General features: G+C 46.0%; 1 protein-coding gene across 1 annotated transcript; it reads right to left on the reverse strand.

The window, feature by feature from the left end:
- Window positions 1–19,544: 19,544 nt before the first annotated feature.
- Window positions 19,545–22,118, reverse strand: CCDC87 (coiled-coil domain containing 87). The gene has a single exon (XM_052661891.1). The coding sequence runs from the start codon at window positions 22,116–22,118 to the stop codon at window positions 19,545–19,547; it is 2,574 nt and encodes an 857-aa protein (XP_052517851.1).
- Window positions 22,119–22,148: the final 30 nt, after the last annotated feature.

Here is a 22,148-nt window from a genome sequence, read left to right on the forward strand (position 1 = left end):
AGTTTCGACCGTAGGCAGTGTTGCAAAACCAGCGTGATCTGGGGAGACGTGGCCCGATCCCCGACCTTGAAGTGATCTTCTTAGGTCTGGGAACTGCTGTTTGAGGAGAGGAAACGATACTGGCCAGAGAATTAAAACAACTACCACTTATTGCATACTTATTATATGTTGCGTATATATATATGCCCTCTCCCTTTAATCTTTGTAGCAATCCTGTGAAGTAATAAATGTTATTATCCCCATCTAGTAGTTGAGGAAATATAGGTTTAGAGAGACTAAAGTGGCTTGTCAAACATCTGCTAAGTGAGAAGGCTGGACTTGAACGCAGGGAGTGGACTTCAGAGCTTGAGCTCACAGCTCCATCACCTTTTTGAGGCCCCTCTCCTCATCAGCAGAATGGCAGCTGATATTCCCTGGACTGGTAGTGTCACAGGCTGTTGCGCAGATCAGACACAAGCATGTAAACAGTGCACAGGATTGGGACCGTTCTTTCATTCCTTCAAGCTTTCACCGCTGTGTTCCAGGGCGTAGCAACAGAAGCATGAGCAGATACGCTGGGCATAATGCTGCCTGCTAGTAGCTCACAGCTTAGCGGAGAGACAGATGAGAAAAAGGAATTTTCCTCCAAGGTGTTACCAGCTGTGGGAGAGGAAACAGAGAAGAGAGTTTTTGGCAACCCACTCCAATTTTGTTGTCTGGGAAATCCCACGGACAGAGGAACCTGGAGGGCTACAGTCCATGGGGTTGCAAAGAGTGGGACATGACTGAGCCACTAACACTTTCACCTCCAATGCCCTTCAAGCTCCAGTCAGGCCTTAGACCTTATCTTGTGCTGTGCACTTGACACTCCAGTGACACTCTATTTGCAGAAATTCAAGCTCTTGCACACCCTGGAACCTTCACACTGCTCAAACTCCTGGACACCTCGCTGCTCTCAGTTTAGACGACGACTTCTCAGGGAGGTTTTCCTGACCCAAGCCCATTACCCCTGACTAAGCTCTATGCCACTGTCTCTGTACTCCTAGACTCCTAGCCCCGTGAACTTCCTCCTTCTGAAAGATCTAAAGCTGAATGAATTAAAAACAGGAATTTCTTAGGCCCAGCAGAAGCAGTGAGACTTTTCTTAGATCTGAGTTTCCAGAGATTGGTGTCATAGTTCACCCTCGTGGGAAACAGTCATCTTCCCCAAAGTCTGTTTCTTAGTCCCTGGAGACACCTGACAAGTGTCTGGAGGAAAGGGTGGCTCATCTCATCAGAATAAGGGAAGACAGCATACTTGTAATTCATGGAGGGAAAGGAGAAATTGTTTTTAAGCCACATGCTTGGCATCTCAGGCAATTCCCACAGCAACCTTCAAGAGAGAAGCTGTATGATTACACATGAGGAAAGTGAAACAGGGATGTGTCAACATTCAGAAAAAGTGAAAGTGTTAGTCACTCAGTCGTGTCTGACTCTTCACGACCCCATGGACATAGCCCGCCAGGCTCCGCTGTCCCTGGAATTTTCCAGGCAAGGTAACACTGGAGTGGGTTGCCATTTCCTTCTCCAGGGTATCTTCCAGACCCAGGGATCAAACCTGGGCCTCCTGAAGCTGAGCTGAAAAGAGGGAGACAGCAGAGGAGACTGGGAAGAAATGGACACTGCGTGAGGAGGAAGATGAAGAAAGAATGATGTCAAGAAAGTAGAGGAAGAGAGTGGGTTTCAAGAAAGAGGAAGTGGCTGGTTGCATTGAATGCCATGGAGAGGACAAGATGAGGGGATTGGGCAACAGGTAGGTCACTGGGGACCTCATTAAGACTGCTTGACTGGGGACTTTCCTGACCATCCAGTGGTTAAGAATCTGTGTGCCAATGCAGGGGACACAGGTTCGATCCCTGGTCCAGGAAGATTTCACATGCAAAGGAGCAACCAAGTCTGGTGCCACAACTACTGAAGTCTGTGTGTCCTGGAGCCCGCGCTCCACAGCAAGAGAAGTCAGTGCAATAAAAAGCCCAAGAACTGCAGCTAGAGACAGTCCCTGCACAGCAACGAAGACCCAACACAGCCAACAATGAAGTAAATAACTAAACTTAAAACACAAAGTTTTTAAAAGAGTGTCGGGTTGAGACTTCCCTAGTAGTCCAGTGGTTGAGACTCTGAGCTTCCGCTCAGAGGCCCGGATTCAATTTCTGTTAGGGGAACTAGGATCCTATAAGCCATATTGTGCAGCAAAAAAAAAAAAAAGAAGAAGAAGAGATAATATGAGAAATATGGGCAATGAATGGAGACAAAGATTTCAGTAAGTTTTGCCATGGAAAAATTATTACTGTAGAGAAATACAGTACTGGGGGGAGGGCATGGGACATCTCTAGAGTATTTGGGGGAATTCCCTGGCTGACCAGTGGTTAAGACCCTGCACTTCCACTGCACGCAACACAAGTTCTATCTGTGATCAGGGAACCAAGATCCTGCATGCCACAGGGCACAGTAAAAAAAGAAAAGCGTTTTTAAGATGAGAGACCCTAGAGCATGCTTATGACTTGATGAAATAGGAAGGGAGATATTGATGATTCAGGAGAGAAAGGGGAGAATTATAGGAATGAAGAACTTGAAAGGAGAGGGGTGGTAGTTCTCTACTGCTGTGTGGAACATTGCCACAAAATGAATGGTTAGGGCTGCAGTCTCATTGAAGGCTGGACTGAGGAAGGATCTGCTTCCAAGCTCATGTTGATCTTGGGTAGCCTTGGCCTGCAGCGATTTGAAGTAAGGCTTCAGTTCCTGGCCAGAGATTGAGGTTGGGTAGGGGTGATGAGAGCACCAAATCCCAGCCACCAGATCAGTGGTCAGTGACAAGGCCCTGGCCCTTTTGCTTTGCGGAAAAGAATTCCCATAAAGACAGAAAGTAGTGAAACAAGTAAAGTGTTCATTAGGAGGAAAGTGAGTATGTAGTAAGTAGTACATGTGGATAGACACATGGATGGACTCAAGAGAAAGACAGAGTCGTGCCCTGGTGGTAGCTTTATGGGGCATTTCTTCCACGTTTCCTTTGGCCAGTCATTTTTATTTACCTGGTTCAGAGTCCATATTTGGTATAACTCAGGATCCCCCCATGTGTGCATACACATCCCTTAGCCAAGATGAATTCTACCCAGGAGGTCTATGGGTAGTTAGCATCACTTGACATCACTTCCCTTTTGACCTCCAAGGAGTCTTTCTGCACATGTGTAGTCGGAGAGGTCTCCTGACTTCAAGGATGAGAAATATGGAGTCTCTTATCTTCTGTCTGGGCAGAGCCCGACCTCCTCCCCTGATTGTCCTGCTGTTTTCATCTTGGAATATCAGTCCATAGACACTAAACTTCAACTGTCTGCCCTGGGACCCATCAATCTCCTGCCCCAATGTGGCTGTTGGTAGCAGTCAGCCCCTCATGGGACCTCAGTCCGGTGCCTCAGCTGTTTCCTGGCTGATGGCTGTCTGCCACCCTTAGCTCCTCACCATGTGGATCTTCCCACCATGGTTGCTTGCTTCCCCAAAGCAGGTGAGGGAAAGCGAGGCTATTAAAATCTTGTCTAATATAGTCACACATGTAATCACATGTACCCATCACCTCTGCTGAATTCTGTTGGTTAGAAGCAAGTCATGGGTCTCTCCCATACACAAGGGGTGGGAAGGGGAGTACACAAAGATGTGGACATCAGGAGATGGGGGTCATGGGGGTCCCCTTAGGAGTCTGTCTGTCACGAGTGTTCCCCAGGTGTGCTCCTAGTACCTCAAAATATTAACAACAGTAAAAATAATACATGCTTGGGCTTCCCTGGTGGCTCAGTGGTAAAGAATCCGCCTGCAATACAGGAGACTTAAGAGATCCAGGTTCGATCCCTGGGTTGGGAAGATCTCCTGGAGGAGGACATGGCACCCCACTCCAGTATTCTTGCCTGGAGTATCTCATGGACAGAGGAGCCTTGTGGGCTTCAGTCCATAGGGTCACGAAGAGTCGGACACAACTGAAGTGACTGAGATCAGCACAGCATATCTACATGCTAGGCACTCAGCATTTGCAGCACATGTACATGTATCAGCCCACTGAACCCCACAACCACCCCACAGCTATGATGCAGATAAGGAAACTAAGACAACAAAAGATTCAAGGACTTCCCTGGTAGTCCAGTGGCTAAGACTGTGGACTCTCAATGCAGGGGTCATGGAGCCAAAAGTGAAAAATATATAAATAAGTAAATCTTAAAACAACAACAACAACAAAGATACCACGTGCTAAGACCCGGTGCAGCCAAATTAATTTAAAACAAAATAAGAGATTCAGTTACTTGCCCAAGTTGCAGAAAGGGTGAAGTTGGAAACAGGATTTGAATCCAGTTCTAATAGAGACAGAGATTCTGTTTCTCAAATGGCCTCTGCAGACCCTGGAGTATAAGAGGGGTGCCACTGAAAGTCAGGATAAACAGTGTTGTTCCTCCAGGCACACTCATGAACTAAAGTGATCGATCATCAGTGGCCCAGGGTCTAGAGTGAGAGGTGGCGGGTAGCTGACCATGCACGGTCCCTGCTTCTGCTTCAGCAGGTCTAGGTAAAGATCTTGGGATATGTGGGTGAATCTTTGGAACACCTTTGCTTGAAGAGTATGCCCTTTTATATCAATGTCTACGCTGAGATGAAGTTTATTTTATTTTCTATTGAAACACCCCCCAGATATTAGAAATGGCGTGCAAAATTTGTAGCACTTCTTTTTTTTTTTTTGGCCACACTGTGTAGCTTGCAGGATCTTTGTTCCCCAACCAGGGATTGAACCATGGCAGTGAAAGCACAGAGTCCTAACACTGGACTGCCAGAGCATTCCCGCAGCACGTCTTTAAAGACCCAAATTTTCAGTGGATGGCCGCTCATCCCGAAGTCCCAGGATAAGGGGTTGATGTTACCTTCTTCTGCCACTAGGGTTTGAGAAAGTCTGCGTTTACACTGAAAGATGCTGCCCAGAAATGAAAGTGTCCAGGGGATACCCCAACAGCCAGGACATGGTGGGATGGAACTGGACTTTCTAGGACAAGGTGAGGCAAACAGCAGGATTTCCTTTTGGGAATTTCACCTGATTTATGAAAATGGTAGTTAACAACTGTATGATCTGAATCATTTCCAGACATCACCAACTCACCTCCTGACCTTCAGGAATGATGGGCAACTTATCAAAATTTTACCCAGTAAGTGAAATACTTTAGTTTCATAAGACCTGTTTCCCCAAGCCTGAGAGGTAGGAGACAGTCAGGAGAAAAGAGGGCAAAATCATAGATTTTTGGTTCAGACTGACTGACCAGCTTTTAATTCTGGCTTGGCCACTTCAAATTGGCTGTGTGACTATGAGAAAATTACCTCTCTGAGCCTTTTTGAGAAGGGTTTTTTTTTTTTTTTTTTTGATTGCGCTGGGTCTTCATTGCTTGTAGGCTTTTATCTAGTTGCAGCAAGTGGGGGCTACTCTCTGCTTGCCATGCGAGGTCTTCTTATTTCAGTTGCTTGTCTTACTGTGGAGCACGAAATTTAGGGTGAGTAGGCTTCAGGAGTTGCCACATGTGGGCTCAGTAGTTGTGGCCCACTGGGTTAATTGCCCCAAGGCATGTGGGATCTTCCTGCAAGAGGGATCGAACACGAATCTCCTGCACTGGCAGGCAGATTCTTTACCAGTGAGACACCAGGGGAGCCCCTGTGAGTCTTTTTTTTTAAATTTATTAAATTATTTGTTTTTAAATGATGTAAAGATGAATATTTTTAATGATAAAAAGTACAATTCACAAAAAAGATAGACATCATAAAGCATCAAAACCAGGGCTTCCCTAGTAGGTCAGCTGGTAAAGAATCCGCCTGGAATGTGGGAGACCTGGGTTTGATTCCTGGGTTGGGAAGATCCCCTGGAGAAGGGAACAGCTACCCACTCCAGTATTCTACCTTGGAAAATTCCATGGACTAGTCCATGGGGTCACAAAGAGTCAGACATGACTGAGCAACTTTCACTTAGACATTTAACAACAAAGAAACAAAGATACAAAAAGCAAAAATCAGAAGAAATGTATATATAATCATAGACATATTAACATTTCTCTGAGAATATTGTATCAAGTGCAGAAAAATAAAAATAGGAGCATCTTGAATGATGTCATTAACAATTTAAATATAATAGATCTCTATTTATATTAATTTATATTAAGCTTATATCCTACACAAATATATTAAAAAATTTGTATCTCATGCATTGTTATTAGATATCCGTAGGACATTTAGAAAAGCTGGCAGAAAGATAGACATTACTAAATTTCAAAAAGTAGAATTCTTTTTTTGTGTGATTGAGTTATACATATACAATATATTATTTTTCCAATTATTTTTCATTATAGTTTATTATAAGATATTGACTACAGTTCCCTATGTTATACAATAAATCTTTGTTGCTTGTTGCATATCTTTTTTAAATTAGAAATCTAGCATTCTATTCATACTAAGTCAAACAAGTGGAATAAAAATGTCATAAATTTTTTAGTTTGTCAAAAATTAATAAGTTTTCTAATATATATATTATACATATTATTTTTGCATACATGTATACAAGTGTTTCTACTATGCTTGAGAAAGGCTTGAGAAAGAATATATAAAAAAAAAGAAGAGATGGAGAAATTGGAAAACAAACTAAATGAAGTGGGACGACTGAATATAAAGTAGAAAAAGTGAAACAAAGTAGAGAAAAGTAAAAGATCCTCACATAGTCCAGTTGTTTTTAAACAGGGCTGCTCATTAGAAACATATCTGTAGCTTTGGAGAAAAAAAAGCAATACCTGGACATTTGTATTTCTCAAAACATTCCAAGATAATTGTGATATGCATCTAGATTTTAAAAAATGATTACAGGTTTTCCTATTAAATGATAGTTTTGGTGATATAGAAATCTATTATTTTTCTGTTGACTAGTCATTATACTGTGGTATCAAGTGAGTAATAGTTATATAATCATAACAGTGACAAATGTTCATCAGTTTTCACAATCAACAGCCAGACAAAAAATAAAAGATAATTACAATCGCAAGCCATAATGGGAACATGATTAACCTAATGATGTAAAATAATTACATACAGTCTGAGGGGTCAGGCAGAGTGATGCGGTAAGTGGAAGTGCCTACATGCGTATGTTTTTCACCTGCTTAGTCAGTCTATGCTTCTTGGTTGGTGCATTTAATCCATTTACATTTAAGATAGTTATCAATATGTATGATCCTATTACCAGTTTCTTAATTGGTTTGGGTTTATTTTCTGTAGGTAGGTCTTTTCCTTCTCTTGTTTTCTGCCTAGAGAAGTTCCTTTAGCATTTGGTGTAAAGCTGATTTGGTGGTGCTGAATTCTCTTAACTTTTGCTTGTCTGGAAAGTTTTTGATTTCTCCATCAAATCTGAAGGAGAGTCTTGCTGGATAGAATATTCTTACTGGAAGTTTCTTCCCTTTCATCACTTTAAATATGTCATGCCATTCCCTTCTGGCTTGTAGAGTTTGTGTTGAGAAATCCGCAGATAACCTGATGGTAGTTACTTGTATGTTATTTGTTGTTTTTCCTTTGTTGCTTTTAATATTTTATCTCTACCTTTGATAGATGGACCTTTGTTGGCAAAGTAATGTGGGGCTCAGAACCTTCACAACAGTGCAAGGACTTCTTGGTATTACTGTTCTCCGGTTTGTGGGTCACCCAGCCGGCAGGAATGGGATTTGATTTTGTTGTGATTGTGCCCCTCCTACCGTCTCGCTGTGGCTTCTTCTTTCTCTTTGGACGTGGAGTATCTTTTTTTGGTGGGTTCCAGTGTCTTTCTGTCGATGGTTGTTCAACAGCTAGTTGTGATTTTGGTGCTCTTGCAGGAGGAGATGAGCACACGTCCGTCTACTCTGCCATCTTTTACCAGAATCCCCCGAGCCTCTTTGTAGACATAGGAAGAAGATAGGAATGCACCTCATTTATCACATCAGTTCAAACCTTCTAGTAGCAAACAAATATTTACAGAGAGAGTCCTAAAGGGTGGGATGAGAAATGAGAGCGTGAAAGCCCAGGTCTTTGGTGGAGAAGGGGAGCTCAGAAAGAGCAGGCCAATAAAGCAGAGCTTAGATGGCTAGGCTTTCACATACACCAAAGGTCTCAAAAGGAGATCTACTGTCCCTGGAAATTTGAATTTGGACATTTGTAGAGGCATTTTTGTTTATCACATTGATAGGAGCTCTTCTGGTCCTTAGTAGACGGGCCAGCAGTGCTAGACATTTTTCAATGTTCAAGACAGTCCCACGTTACTGAGAAGAGTTCCATGTCCTGCACAGCTTTCTAATGTGCCACTGATTATTTCTGTTAGGGTTCACAAAGGGCTCATACCATGTAGTTAAAAATGGCCCATTGTGGTGACCTGCAAACAAGGGATGAAGTCACAGTGGCCACATTGCTCTGGTGGGCATCCTGTTTTTTCCTTAAGGAGATATCCTGTTTTTCCCTGCTGGTGCCAGTTTCTCAAGACTACATGCCCACCCAACCGTGAGACCCCTTCGACTATGTGACCACAAGACCCCAGCTGTGGGCTAAAGATAAACTGAGGCCCCCTCCCTCCAGGGCACAATTTCCCATCGATAGGATATAAGAAGGGTTGGCTGTAAAAAGAGAGCACTGGTTTTTCTCTAAAGCCAGTCACTTTCTTTCTTTCTTCCTATAATAAATCTTTCTCTGCCTGAATGCCCGGCTTGCTCTCTTTTTCTTCGCACTCGCCTTACAATTTCTAAAAGAGGGAAAATCGGTTTATAGTTATCTGCACCAAGAACCCTTAACTCTGTTGTATATGCAAACAGTTTTCCAGGAAGTCTACTAAAATTAAAATCCAGGGGAGAATTTTCTTTGTATGAGTTCAGATCTTTATGAAGGATATTCACCATTTCAGAAGATCACGTCTTTACAGATCAGTATTTAGGGTGATCTCTGTTCACAGTGGGCTTCCCAGGTGGTGCTAAGTGGTAAAGAACCCACCTGCCAATGCATGAGACATAAGAGATGCAGGTTCGACCCCTCGGTTGGGAGGATCACTTAGAGGAGGAAATGGCAACCCACTCCAGTATTCTTACCTGGAAAATCCCGTCAACAGGGGAGCCTGGTGGGCTCCAGTCCCTGAGGCTGCAAACGAGTCAGACACGACCTAGCGATTAAACCACCACAGTTGATAATAATCACTTTGTTACAGCTTTCAGTGTGATCCTGACTGAGCATGTCTATGTGGAACTGCAGATTTATTTAGTATAAACTGCTTTCATTTTCTTTTTCCTTGACTTTAAAAATTATGTTGGTAGGTAGGATATTATCCATGAACTTCATCTCATTCATTTAACAACTATTGATGGAGTGCACAACTATTAATCAGGCACAATCCAGATGCTGGGGATGTAAAGAGGGCATTGCAAAATATTTACTGTTAAAACGGCGTGTTGGACCTGACAGAGGTGAGATCCACTGATAGGCCCATCTAGGTTTTAATCCTAATTCCACCACAGTCTACTATTATGTAATCTGGTGTCATGTCAGCCTGAGCATGAGTTGGAAAAGAATTTCCAGACACAGAATATTTCAGAAAGGAGTGAGTTTATTAAGAACAAAGAGCAGAGAGAATGTGGGCGCTGCAGGCACAGTGGGCTGACCTCCTGCCTGGCCAGGGAGAGCCAGCCGGATGCTGTTAGAACAATGGGCCGGCTCAAGGGGGATCCGGTACTTTTCTTGGGCTAGTAGCCAATTTTTATAGCCTCAAGACAAAGGAAATTCCTGCTGGAAGGGTGGCATTAGGTGATTGGTTAGGGTGCTCTAAGGTGAATCCTCGGATGGGCATTTTTGCCTAATTTAGGGTCATGAAGCTGGCTGGTAAGGCTCGGGGGGACTTTTGGCAACGGTTACAGTGGGGCCCGGTCAGTTCTGGAAGTGACTTTGGTTTTGGGCTCTGCGTCTGTAGCCTTGGTACAGGCCTTGCACCTGTGCCCTTGGTACGGGACTCCATACCTGGCACACGTCTTTTCCCCGCTCTGAGCCTCCTTGCATTGATGCATTTAGATTACCTAAGATCATGCAGTTCCTCCTATCTGCTCACTGAATGGCAGCTGTGGTGGACATTATTATGTTGACTGATTCCTTCCATGGGGTCGCTAAGAGTCAGACACGACTGAGTGACTTCACTTTGACTTTTCACTTTCATGCATTGGAGAAGGAAATGGCAACCCACTCCAGAGTTCTTGCCTGGAGAATCCCAGGGACGGGGGAGCCTGGTGGGCTGCCGTCTATGGGGTCGCACAGAGTCGGACACGACTGAAGCGACTTAGCAGCAGCAGCAGCAGCAGCAGCAAAGAGGTGCGGTGAGGCTAGTTTCTGAGGCTACTGCCTGTGTGGTCTTATCGCTTTCTCCATCGAGAAAGGTAACCGGAAGTCCTGAGTTCATGGCTGTTGTGACTTATTATCGCCACACGATGGCGCTGTTGAAGCTCGATCCTGGCCACTCCCAGAGCAGAGCCCCTGTCAGGGTCAGGGATGGACTCGGTGTCCAGCTGCTAGGAATACCGCCCTCCGCTGTCAGCCCCTCGAGGACTGCCTCGGCTGCCGAGTCATGCCCACTTCCTCAGGCAGCCGCATCTAATGACAAATCTGAAGGGTCATCCCAGCTTCAGAGCTCCCTGCTGGGTGGGAAGAGGTGTCCCTTGAGATTGCAGGGCAGCGAAAACTCTCCCGCGGCCCAGCCTCGCCTCCTTCCCTTCTCTTCTCCGGCTGTTTCCTCAGAGTGCTCCCAGCAGACTTCCCGCCCGCCAGCCACCCTCTCCAAATCTGCTCCCTAGGGAACACAACCTAACCGGCACCGTCCACTTAGAATAAAATCTCATCTCCATAAGGCTGGGCATCACCTGGTCCCTGTCCCTCACCTCTTGCTCTCTCGCTGCCCCTCACTAAGCCCCCGCCACAATGATCCTCTTCCTGGCCACAGGTCAAGTGATCTTCAAGTTCAGGGCTTTTGCACTGGCTGTTCCTTCCGCCTGGAGAGACTCCGCCTGCTCTGTAGGGGGCAGGTTCCTACCCAGCGGTACAGTCAGCCTAAACACTGCTTCTTCGGAGTAAGGACCCTCCGGCTCCCTCAAAGCACTGTATTTGTCAGCACCCAACACACTCTGCCCTTATTCTGCTTATTCCCACTGGGCTGTATAAACTTCTGAGAGCAGGGACCTTGACTGTCTCATTCCAGTGTTTCATGCCTGAACCTCAGGGCCATTTTCTCCCCCTAGACACCAGAGACTTCTAAGCTCTTCAGAGGCTGTGAAAATGTTGAGTCTGGAAAAAAACTTTTATTGGGTCCAAAAAAAATTTTTAATGAAATTTGCTACATATTTAATTAAATGCCTAAAGTCATCTCATTGACTTTATTATTAAATTCAGTATTCACAAAAATTTTGGTACAACTGAGAAGGATTTATGAGTTAGACTTTCTCACCCCAAGCCCATCTGGTGTATACAGGATGATTGCTTAAAAACATCACAGTAAATCATAATTTTTTTGTTTTTATTTTTTTAAGAGCTTTGGGTTTTTTTTTTTTTTCAGTATTTTTGTTTCTTTTTAAACATTTTTTTCTGTGTGTCTGTTAGTCATTCAGTTGTGTCTGACTCTTTGTGACCCCACGGACTGTAGCTCGCCAGGCTCCTCTGCCCATGGGATCCTCCAGGCAAAAATACTGGAGTGGGCTGCCATTTCCTTCTCCAGGGGATCTTCCCGATCCAGGAATCGAACCCGGGTCTCCCTCACTGCACACAGATTCTTTACTGTCTGTGCCACCAGGAAAGCCCCTCAAATCATAATTTAAACAAGTTACATGAAGTAACCTGTGGGGTGTCTTCCACTTCCTCGATAGAGTCCATGGATGCCCAAGTTCTAAATTTTTATCTATCACTTACTAACTATACTATTCAGTAGGACTCTACTGATGAATACTACGGAATAAAGCCCACGCTGGACCTGGCCCTCCCTCCCCCTCCAACCTCACTCCCTTCCAGGCTTTTTAAAGGCTGGTTAATGCCAAAGTGCTGTAGTTCTCCCACATACACTAAGCTCCTCTCCCATACTTCTGCTCATGCTGGGCTTAGAAAGTTCTCCTCTTCTCCTCTGCCACCTCGTGCCTGATGACTCCCACTCAACCTTCTAGACTTTAGACTGCTTGAGTGCGGCATCCTCCAGGAAGCTCTCCCTGATCACCCTCCCCCTGCTTCCTCCTTTCCTGGGCTCTGTGGAATATTCCTTTTGTGGGCTCCCACTGTACCCTTCACATGCCATATCATTGAAATTATCTTCCTTAGTAAACCTTAAATTCCTCAGCAACAGGGACTGGTTCTCTTTGGTTTCCTCTGGCTCTGCCCTCCCCACTCCACCCCCCATCCCACCCCCTAAACTGTGTCTGGCACTTGGGAGGAGTTCAGTGAAAGTACTCTGGGCCTGGAAGAAGAATATGTGGCCTCAGAGTCACTGCTGGGAATCAAGTGGGTTGTGCCCAAGGCCTGATTTCCCCCAGGTACAAATGACGATGAAAGCCAAGAATGTGATCATATTCAGCTTCTTCCCAAGGGCCTCAACTGGGCAGACTTGTTTTTGGTTATTTGTGATGAGAAACAGTAAAATGCTTAAGAGCATGTACTTGGTGTCAGACGTCTGGGTCAGAATCGAGACTCTGAAATGTTCCTAGTGGTGTGACTCGAGCAGGTTACATAATTACTTGTGCCTCAGTTTCCTCATCTGGACCTCATTCTATGAGGACTAAATGAATTACTGCGTGAAAAGTGTTTAGAATGGAGCCTGGCACTTAATGATCACTATATAGTATTAGCTCGGAGAAGGCAATGGCACCCCACTCCAGTACTCTTGCCTGGAAAATCCCATAGACAGAGCAGCCTGGTAGGCTGCAGTCCATGGGGTCGCTACAAGTCGGACATGACTGAGCAACTTCACCTTCACTTTTCACTTTCATGTATTGGAGAAGGAAATGGCAACCCACTCCAGTGTTCTTGCCTGGAGAATCCCAGAGACGGGGGAGCCTGGTGGGCTGCCATCCATGGGGTCGCACAGAGTCGGACACGACTGAAGTGACTCAGCAGCAGCATATACTATTAGCTAGTGTGATTAAAATGGCCTTTTAAAATAAGTTTTAAACATGAGTCACTTTCAGGACTTCGCTGGCGGTCCAGTGGTTAAGACTCCACACTGCTGCTGCAGGGGGCTCAGGTTCAATCCCTGATGGGGAATTAAGACCCAACTGCCAGTTGGCTCAGCCAGAAGGAAAGTGAGTCAATATACTCACATAAGACGTAGACAACAGATTGTGGTTGTCAAGGGTGAAGGAGGGCGGGGGAGGGGAGGATTGGAAGTTTGGAATTTGCAGCTGCAAACTAGTGTATATAGGATGGATAAACAACAAAGTACTTGCAGCACACGGAACTATATTCAGTATCATGGTGAACTCTAAAGGGGAAGAATCTGAATATATATATGTATAACTGAGTCACTTTGCTGTACAGCAGAAATTAACATAACATTGTATATCAAAAACACTTCAATAAAAATTTTTTTTACAGTGAGTCAATATAAAGAAAATTGTTTGGGGCCTTCCCTGACAGTCCAATGGCTAAGACTCCTTGCTCCGAATGCAGGGAGCATAGTTTCAATCCCTTGTCAAAAAACTAAGATCCTGTATACCCACAGTGTGGCCAAAAAAAAAAAAAAAATCATTTGGCAGACAACAGTACAAGGAAGAGGTGGACCAAACACAGAAACCCCAAGACCAAGAGGGGTGGGACTGTAGGCTTAGTGGAATCAGAAGTACATGGGCCCAAATCCAGCTTCCATCAGCACCTGTGAACCATCGGAACTTGGCTCCGGCCTGTGGGTCTCAGCTTCCCAGAGTGACCGGGTCGCCCCAAGCCTGTCAGCTTGTCCGGCAGCTGGATGACCAATGTGCAGAGCTGCAGACTGTTTTTAAGTTGCAGTTTTGCCTCTGGCTTTGCCCTTGACATTTTATAAGCAAACAAGCTGGTCAACCAACCCTTCCCCCATATTTACTGCCCTTGCCCAGCCCCTGCCCACCCCCCGACTCAAGTCTCGCTGTCTCTGCCTCCATCCCCACTGCTGTCTTTGCCCTCCCCCCGTCCCTTCATGAAAAAAATACAAAGAGGGACCCCAGACCCTTTCTGGGGTTTTCATGATGTCCAAACCAATTTTGGTAATACTGCCAACATGTTATCTGCCTTTTCTCCCCTGTCTCCTGAGTAGTGTGTTTTCCACAGGCTGTGTGAAGTCCGACATTGCAACAGATGCAACAGAAACATAAATGAAAATCTGTCTGTCCCCTCTTAAGCCAGACACTCAGAAGATTTGCAAGACAGTAAAATAGCCACCCTTCACTACTTAAAGTCATTTTTCATAAAATATATTATCTCTGTAAATGTATAATGGGATTCCTGTTTATTTATTTTAAAAAAAGTTTATTAATTTATCTGGCTGTGTCGGGTCTCAGCTGTGGCGTGCAGGCTTCTCTAGTTCCTTCGTTACCCTGTGGCATGTGGGATCTTAGTTCCCCAAGCAGGGATCGACCTGTGCCCCCTGCATCGGAAGGTGGATTCTTACTGACTGGATCACCAGGGAAGTCCCAGTGTTAATTTAAATAACAAATATATATATATAATAAATATATTATAAAATATATTCTATATATATATGTATCTATAAACATGCAAATGAACGATCCATCCCTTTAATGTAATAACAAATACAGAACATATCTGACTTTTATGGGTTTGGACCCTGGCCCTGCCTTGACAACGAAAGGGCTGCAGCAAATGATCACAGCCCAGATTTTAAAGTATTTTTCTGATGGCCTCTGGGTTTGGGGCAGGCCCAAAACTAAAACTTCCACAAAAATCCTCAGTAATTTAGAGAATTAATTTTATCCAATTATCCTAGAGTCCAGTTTCCCCAGAGGGAGGTATCACTGCCCTCTCTTTCTTTGCAAGGTTGCTGTGAGGATTAAATGAAATAATATCCTTAAAGCACTTCAGCGTAACTCGTTCTCAACATAGTTGAGTTTGCTGGCGTGGGACCTGGAAACTCCAGCTGCATGGAGGCCTGGCACTGAGCAGGAGCCCCCACTAGCAACCAGACCCTCCAGGCAAAGGACTTATTCCAGATCTGGGTTTAAGTCACAATTCTACCAGTTCAGAGGCAAGTTACATTCGACTGATTCTCAGTAGAATGACTGTAAACAGCACTTTGTAATCACTAGAACAAGGATGAATATGAATTGTTATCATTATTATTATTCTATATGTAATACTCACATATATGTAATAATGGTAATGACTGACCAAATCTATAAATAGGATCAGCAGGGAGGGATCACTAAGTCATGGGTTTAGGCCTGGAACTTTGGGAAAGTCAATCCTAGGCCTTCAGATTCCCACATCCAGGGACTAGGATGAAAGGGCAGGATCCAAGAGGCAGTGTTTTGAGGCAGCTCCAAGAGTCTCCAGGTCTCCTGTGGGTCCTTCTCAAGCCTGTCCTGGGCTTCATGATGTCCTTTCATGTCCCCGGAGGCCCAGATATCCCAACTGTACCTGTGTGATTAGGACTATACTCTCCCCGTCCTATCTCTGTGTACTATTCCCATCCAGATGATCAGCGGCGATTTCCAAGGACTTATTCATGTGAGCTAATGTTTCCCAAAATTAACTTCCCAATGACCATAATGGCCATGAAGGAATAAAAGCATTCTTTGTATTCTTTGTAAGACCCATCCGAGCTCCCAATACACTCCTATGTACTGTGAAACTCTGAGGAACTGCAGGAATGCAGTATGTAATGTTCCCCAAGGTTATCTGACCATGGAATCCTTTTCCCAGGACTGTCACTCAGGACTAGTTTACTTGGCACACACTTTGGGAAATGCTGCACTAAGCCTCTTGACTTCCTCCTCCTGTGTGTTTGCTTCTTAAAGGGGCTGATGCTGTAGCGCTTCAATTAGCAAACTACACCGTGAGGCAGCTGCCTGTTTTTGTAAATTAAGTTTTAATGGAGCACAGCCTGCTCATTTACTTATATTTTGTTATAATTGCTTTCACACAACAAAATCAAAGTTGAGCCTTGGGACAGAAACCATATCGTTCACCAGGCCTAAAATAGTTGGTACTGTCTGGCCCTTTAAAAAGCTTGTGGACCCCTGCTCAAGCGTTGCTCACCTGGGTTCTGTGTAACCTCTAGAGAACACACCAGCAGACCAGGAGGGAAGCCATACTACAAAGGCTGAATATAGCGTATCTGCCTGGATGGCCAGTTTCATTCAAAGATAATGTTAAGCACCAACTTTATATTAAAAAGAAAAAAACATGGACAGGGAATTCCCTGGTGGTCCAGTGGTTACGATTCAGTGCTTTCTCTGCTGGGGCCAAGATTCCTGGTAGGGGAACTAAGATCCTGCAAGCCATAAGGTGTGGCCAAAAAAAAAAAGGTACATATTACACACTAGAATGCAAATCTTGCATAGATTTCAAAAATAAAAACTTTCAATTTCTCAGGCCTCTCAGGGTAGCACTGCTTTACCCTCTGCTCATAGCCTCTACCCCAATCCCTCATACCTGACCAAGATGCTTGCTTCTGTTCCTCAATTCTAAGGGTTACTTGGGTGGAAAAGTTTGAGAAGTGCTGCTTTGTTAGGAAAACAAAGTAGAAGTGCACGCATCCATATCAGCAAAGAATGAAGAGAACTTCTGGACCAGGGGCTTTTACCTTACTTGTGCAGGCAGGTGAGGCAGGCTGTGTGCAAGAGCTTTCTTACCATAACTCACAGAATCAGTGCACCAAGACAGGCCTGGGTCAGACAGACCTGGGCTTGGAGCCTGGCTCTCCCAGTAACTATCTTTATGACCTTGGGTTGGTCACATTATCTGAGCCTTCATTTTCTCAGTGGTAAATAGTGATTAAAATACATGCTTCGTGAGAAGTCTGAGAGATGGTGCAGAGAGAGGGTTCTGCTCACTGAACTCAGTAAGTGCTAATTCACTACTAACATGTCAGCTAAATTTCCTGAATATGTAAAGAGCTCAGAAAAATCAAAAAAGCAAAATAGTCAAAAACAATAGAAAAGTAGGGAAAGGGCTTGAGTATTTTACAATACAAACAAACAAACCAGGGCTTCTCTGGTGGTTCAGTGGTAAAAAATCTGCCAGCCAATGCAGGAGACATGGGTTCAGTCCCCGGTGCAGGAAGATCCCACATGCAAGGAACAACGAAGACCGTGTGCCACAACTACTGAGCTTGTGCTCCAGAGCCTAAGTGGCCCAACTACTGAAGCCGAAGCACCCTAAAGCCTGTGCTCCACAACGAGAAGCCCCCACAGTGAGATTGCACTCCACGATCAGATTAGCCCCTGCTTGCCGAAACTAGAGAAACCCAGCACAACCAAAAAATAAGCAAATTACTTAAAAGAGAAAAAATGCCTTTAAACTTAAAAAAGATGCAACTTCACTCAGAGAGAGGTGAGAACACAACTCAAATGAGATACTATTTTTTCACTCATTACATGACAAAGATGAAACTTTTTGATAATACTTCTAGTGAGAGTGGGGAATTATTACTATTGTCAGGCAGTGTGGCTGATAATGCAAATGCTTACAGCCTTTGTGTGCAGCCTCAGTAATACCTATCAAAACTACAAATGCTGGGACTTTCCCAGCAGTCCAGTGGTTAAGACGCTGGCATTTCCAAAGCAGGGGGTGAGGCTGGCTCCCTGGTGGGGGAACTAAGATCCCACATGCCGCATGGCATGGCCAAATAGAAAAAAAAAAAAAAAAATATATATATATATATATATATGTACTTAAGCTTAGATACAATTCCACTTCGAGAAACTTTAAACCATAGAAACAGCTGCACATAGTAAATAAACGAACAAGGATTTTTTTAGAGTGTTCTTTGTGTGTGTAAGATCTTAGTTCTCTGATCAGGGATAAAACCTGCGCCCCTTGCATTGGAAGCTCAGTCTCAATCACTGGACCGCCAAAGAAGCCCATGTCTTTGTTTGTAATAAGGGGCTGATCAAGCAAAATAAAAATACACACAGTAGGATACTATATAGCAACCAAAACAAATAAAGCAGCTCTATGTGTATCGATGTGGAATGAGCTTGGGGCAAGTTAGGCGAAAAATAGAAAGGGGCAAAACAGGAGACAATGCTACTGCTGGTGCAGCTGCAGACGCAAGTATGAACAACATATTCACGCGTGTTCATACACACGTTGGCTCTCTCTGAAATTTTTCACATAATCCAACCTGCCCCCATTCCTTGTCATGACCCTTTTGACTCGTGTCTCTCTCCTCCTCCCTCTGCTCCACCAACATTGGCCACTTTGCCTTTCTGGAACACCCCAAGCATCCGCCTGCCTTAGCTGGCAGGAACACTGTTGTCCCGGATGTCCACAGGGCTCACTTCTTCCCCTCCTTCAAGCCTCTGCTCAAATCTCCCCTTCCCGGCGAGGACTGCGTAGACTACACCAGTAAAATCACACCCTTCACCCTTTGTTTCCTCTTGCCCTCCTCTTTTTTGTTTCCAGAGTACCTATCATCCTCCATCCTATTATTCACCGTGCTTCTGTACTGTGTTTATGGTCTAGTCTGTTTTCCCTCAGGAGAATGTAAACTTTACAAAGGGTAAGGGTCTTGGTTTTGTTCAGTGATAAAGACCCAGCATGAATACCTAGCTGGTGCAATAAATATCTGCTTTTGAATAAAGGAATGGAAAGATACACAAGCAACTGGCAACAGGTGTCACCACAAGGAGAACAGAGTTACTGGAGGGAAGGATGGGAAGAAGTACTTTCAGTGCACACCCTTGTGTACTTTGTACCAGGTGCTTGTATGAATTGGTAAATAAATTTAATGGATAATTTTAGCTCTGCCAACAGTGCGCTAGAACTGGAAGAAGTGACAGCCAACCCCTTTATCTGACATAGGAAGGTCCAGACGCACAGCAGTTAGGTACTCTGCCCAAGGTTACACAGGCAAGACTTAAAGCCACATCTACGAACTCCAGAGCATTAGCTCTTAGTCATCATGCCATTGAGCCTCTTGGCGTGGTGTTCTAATCAGTCAATCTAATGGCTCGTGATAGAAATGCTGAGCTGAGGTGTTCCACAGGGGATGGTTTCTGTCTGTCTGACATTTCCCATTACAATGAACTCCAAGGGATGGTCCCAGTTCTTTTGATATATGAGACTTTGGCTGTAATGTGCATGGCTTGACAGAAATGGGACTACTGGGCTTGGGGCTTCTTTTATGAGAACTTTGTGGTCAAAATACAGTGTTAATGTCAGTCCCTTGGTAGCTGGAATGCAGATTTCCTGAACCCTGCCCTCCCAGATATTTCTTTCAAAGCAGTCAAGAGGTCTGGATGAGCTGCTGTGTGTATGGGGGTGACAGAGAGATCTGAGGGCGCTTGGTCCGGTCAAAGAGTAATGGGAGTATTCCCTGGGGCTATTAAAGGATGGCCGCTGAGCTTCGTGGACAGGACCGACTGATGGGAGGCCCTTTTGGCCCGGGTTAGGTGGCGGACCCGCCGCCGCTGCTGCAGCCAGTAGAGCATCTCCACTTTGTCGTGCTTCATCTTGTCCAGATAGCGCCGCCCCTTGAAGGTCACCGGCTCACCAAAGACTAACTCGATCTCCTCCAGGAGGGGAACCAAAGGAGCCTCCACCATACAGAGCTTCCTTTGGAGATGGCTGCGGATCTGATTCTCCTCCAGGAAGCGACTCAGGCCCACATCAGTCTTTTGGAAGAAGCGGTTAGGGTCAGAGGCTTGCCGCTCAAACCACTCCAGTCTCCCCAGCAGTATCTCCCGCAGCTGGATGGGCTGCAAGGTCCTTTCCCAGGCACTCACCAGTGCCGGCAGCTGCCTCAGGCGGGCGTTGGAGCTGTATTTGATGGCCATGTCCAGCCGGTCCTTCTCTGGAACGTCAAGCATGGACCAAACCCGCTCCAGACGCTTCTGCAGGCTCAGGATTTTGTGAGACTCTTCCAGGAGGCTGCTCTTAGTTTCTAGCCTGTGTTCCAGCACCGTGTCCCAGTCCCACTCTCCTGGCACAAAATCTGGCTCTTCGACTTCTAGCAAGGGGGGTGGGTGTTGGATCTTTATGGATTCTTTGATAGGGGCCACGGTCTCCACAGGACCCTCCTCTTCATACATTTGGAAGATGACATGGAGGAAATCTGTCTCCTGGGTGGTGAGGTACTTAAAATAGTCACCCACAGACAAAGTGCTTTTCCACCAGTTCAGCCATCTGGCCTTGTTTGACCACCTGTCCCAGCTTTTACTTGGTTGGAGTGATGTGAAGGAGGACATCTTATCTGCATTGGACTGTAAAGCGCTTGCTTTCTGGGGATAAAGTTCAGCCAGCTTGGTGTTGATCATACGATGCTGTTTTTCTTGACGTAGGAAGGCTGAGGACAGGAAGGCTGACCAGTCTTTATTGGCTGCAGGCTCAACCAGGGGCCCCTGGTCAAAAGTGAAGTGGTTGTTAGAGACACGGCTCATCAGCTCCTTGTAGACTTCCCTGATGCTACTGCCAAAAGTGCGATCCATATCCATTTGCTCGATAAGTTTGGGTTCCAGTTCACCAGCAAGGTGGTTGTACAGCACACCGGCCCCCTCAATGTGGAAGGAATCCAAAAAGTTTCTTCCTGAGACCTGTACAGCAGCTATCTGGACCATCTGATTTCTTAGCTTCAAAGTAACAGTCACTGGCTGTGGTTCAAGCTGAGGGGGTTTAGGGGACTGGAGGCCCCGATGTTCCGAGGCCTCTTGCTCCTCAAGGCTGTTCAACATTCTCTGCAGCTCTTCTAGGTGATGGCTAGCAGCTGGGCGGTAGGTCAGGGACCCCAGGAGTGGGGGCAGCCCTGAGTCCAGCGGTGAGTACTGAGACCACCCCAGCTGCATATTCTTCATCATCTGCTTCAGGTCTTCAGCCACCGTGTCCCCTGCCAGCTCTGGTTTGCTCTCTGCCACCAGGACCAATGGAGTTAAGGGGCGAAGACTGAGTGGAGGAAGGCCCAGCTCATCTGCTAGCCTCCAACCCTCACGCAGAGAGGGCATGGACTGGCCCCTCTGGAGCTGGGAGTAGAGGGGCAAGTTCGAGGTGGGGGGAGCCCGTCTGCGGGGAGCCACAGACGTCCCAGGGAGTGATGCAATCTGTGAACTGAAGGTGCTTTCTCTCCTCTTTTGCACGGAGGACAGCCAGCGCAGAGGCTTCTTCTTCTTCAGCTGGGGAATGGACTTCAATTCCTTCATTGGATCCTTTTCAGGCTCACTGACAACGTCTCGCGGGCGGCTGAGTTGGATGAGGTAGTTCAGGCTGAGGTTGAAATGCGGCACTTGGGTGACGCCAGTGATGTGATGCCATGGGACCTGGAAGAGCCTGTAAGCCCCAAGGCCAGCGGCGCGCAGTCTGGGCGCGGAGACTCGGGCCTGCTCTTCTTTGAGCACGGCAAGGAAGTCAGAGAGCAGGCTACGGTAGACGTCGGGGCCGGTGAGGAAAACTGTGCAGTCCCTGGCGAGGCTGGCGGCCAAGCGGGTAAGCGTGGCTGATTCAGTGAAGACGACTGCGGAGGTCGACATGAGCTTCTGGAGGTGCAGGTAGCGTACGAAGAGCTGCTCGCAGCTGAGCAGCACGTAGATCAGGAGCCGCTTCCGTAGCCTCTGATTGTTCAGGTGACTCATGCCAAGTTCGGGGGGGGGCTCCTGCCAGCTGCACTTTATCTCGTCCAGGATGACCTCGGTGAAACGAAGCCGTACCTTGTGAGGCGCCCGCGCCTCCAGCCCGCTTTTGGTCAGCCGCTCGGCTACCTGGCGGCAGACCAACTCCGCCGTCAGCCGTGGAACCGGTAAAGGCAGTAGCATCGGGACCTCCTTCGAGAGGTGCTCCTGAGACGCTGTGCGTGTCGTCCTGCTGGGGAAGAGCGACAACGGACGCAGCAACCGGTGGTAAATCCGCTGGAATTCGGGGTCCGGCTTATAAGGCTCCATCTTAAGACGAGGCGGCGCCCTCAGCGCCGG

Source organism: Budorcas taxicolor, chromosome 25 (assembly GCF_023091745.1).
Source record: "Budorcas taxicolor isolate Tak-1 chromosome 25, Takin1.1, whole genome shotgun sequence".
NCBI classification, from domain to species: Eukaryota; Metazoa; Chordata; class Mammalia; order Artiodactyla; family Bovidae; genus Budorcas; species Budorcas taxicolor.

Bases quoted from the DNA above. Each gene is read 5' to 3' on its own strand.
- CCDC87 (XM_052661891.1), bottom strand. From the start codon at position 22,118: ATGGAGCCTTATAAGCCGGACCCCGAATTCCAGCGGATTTACCACCGG.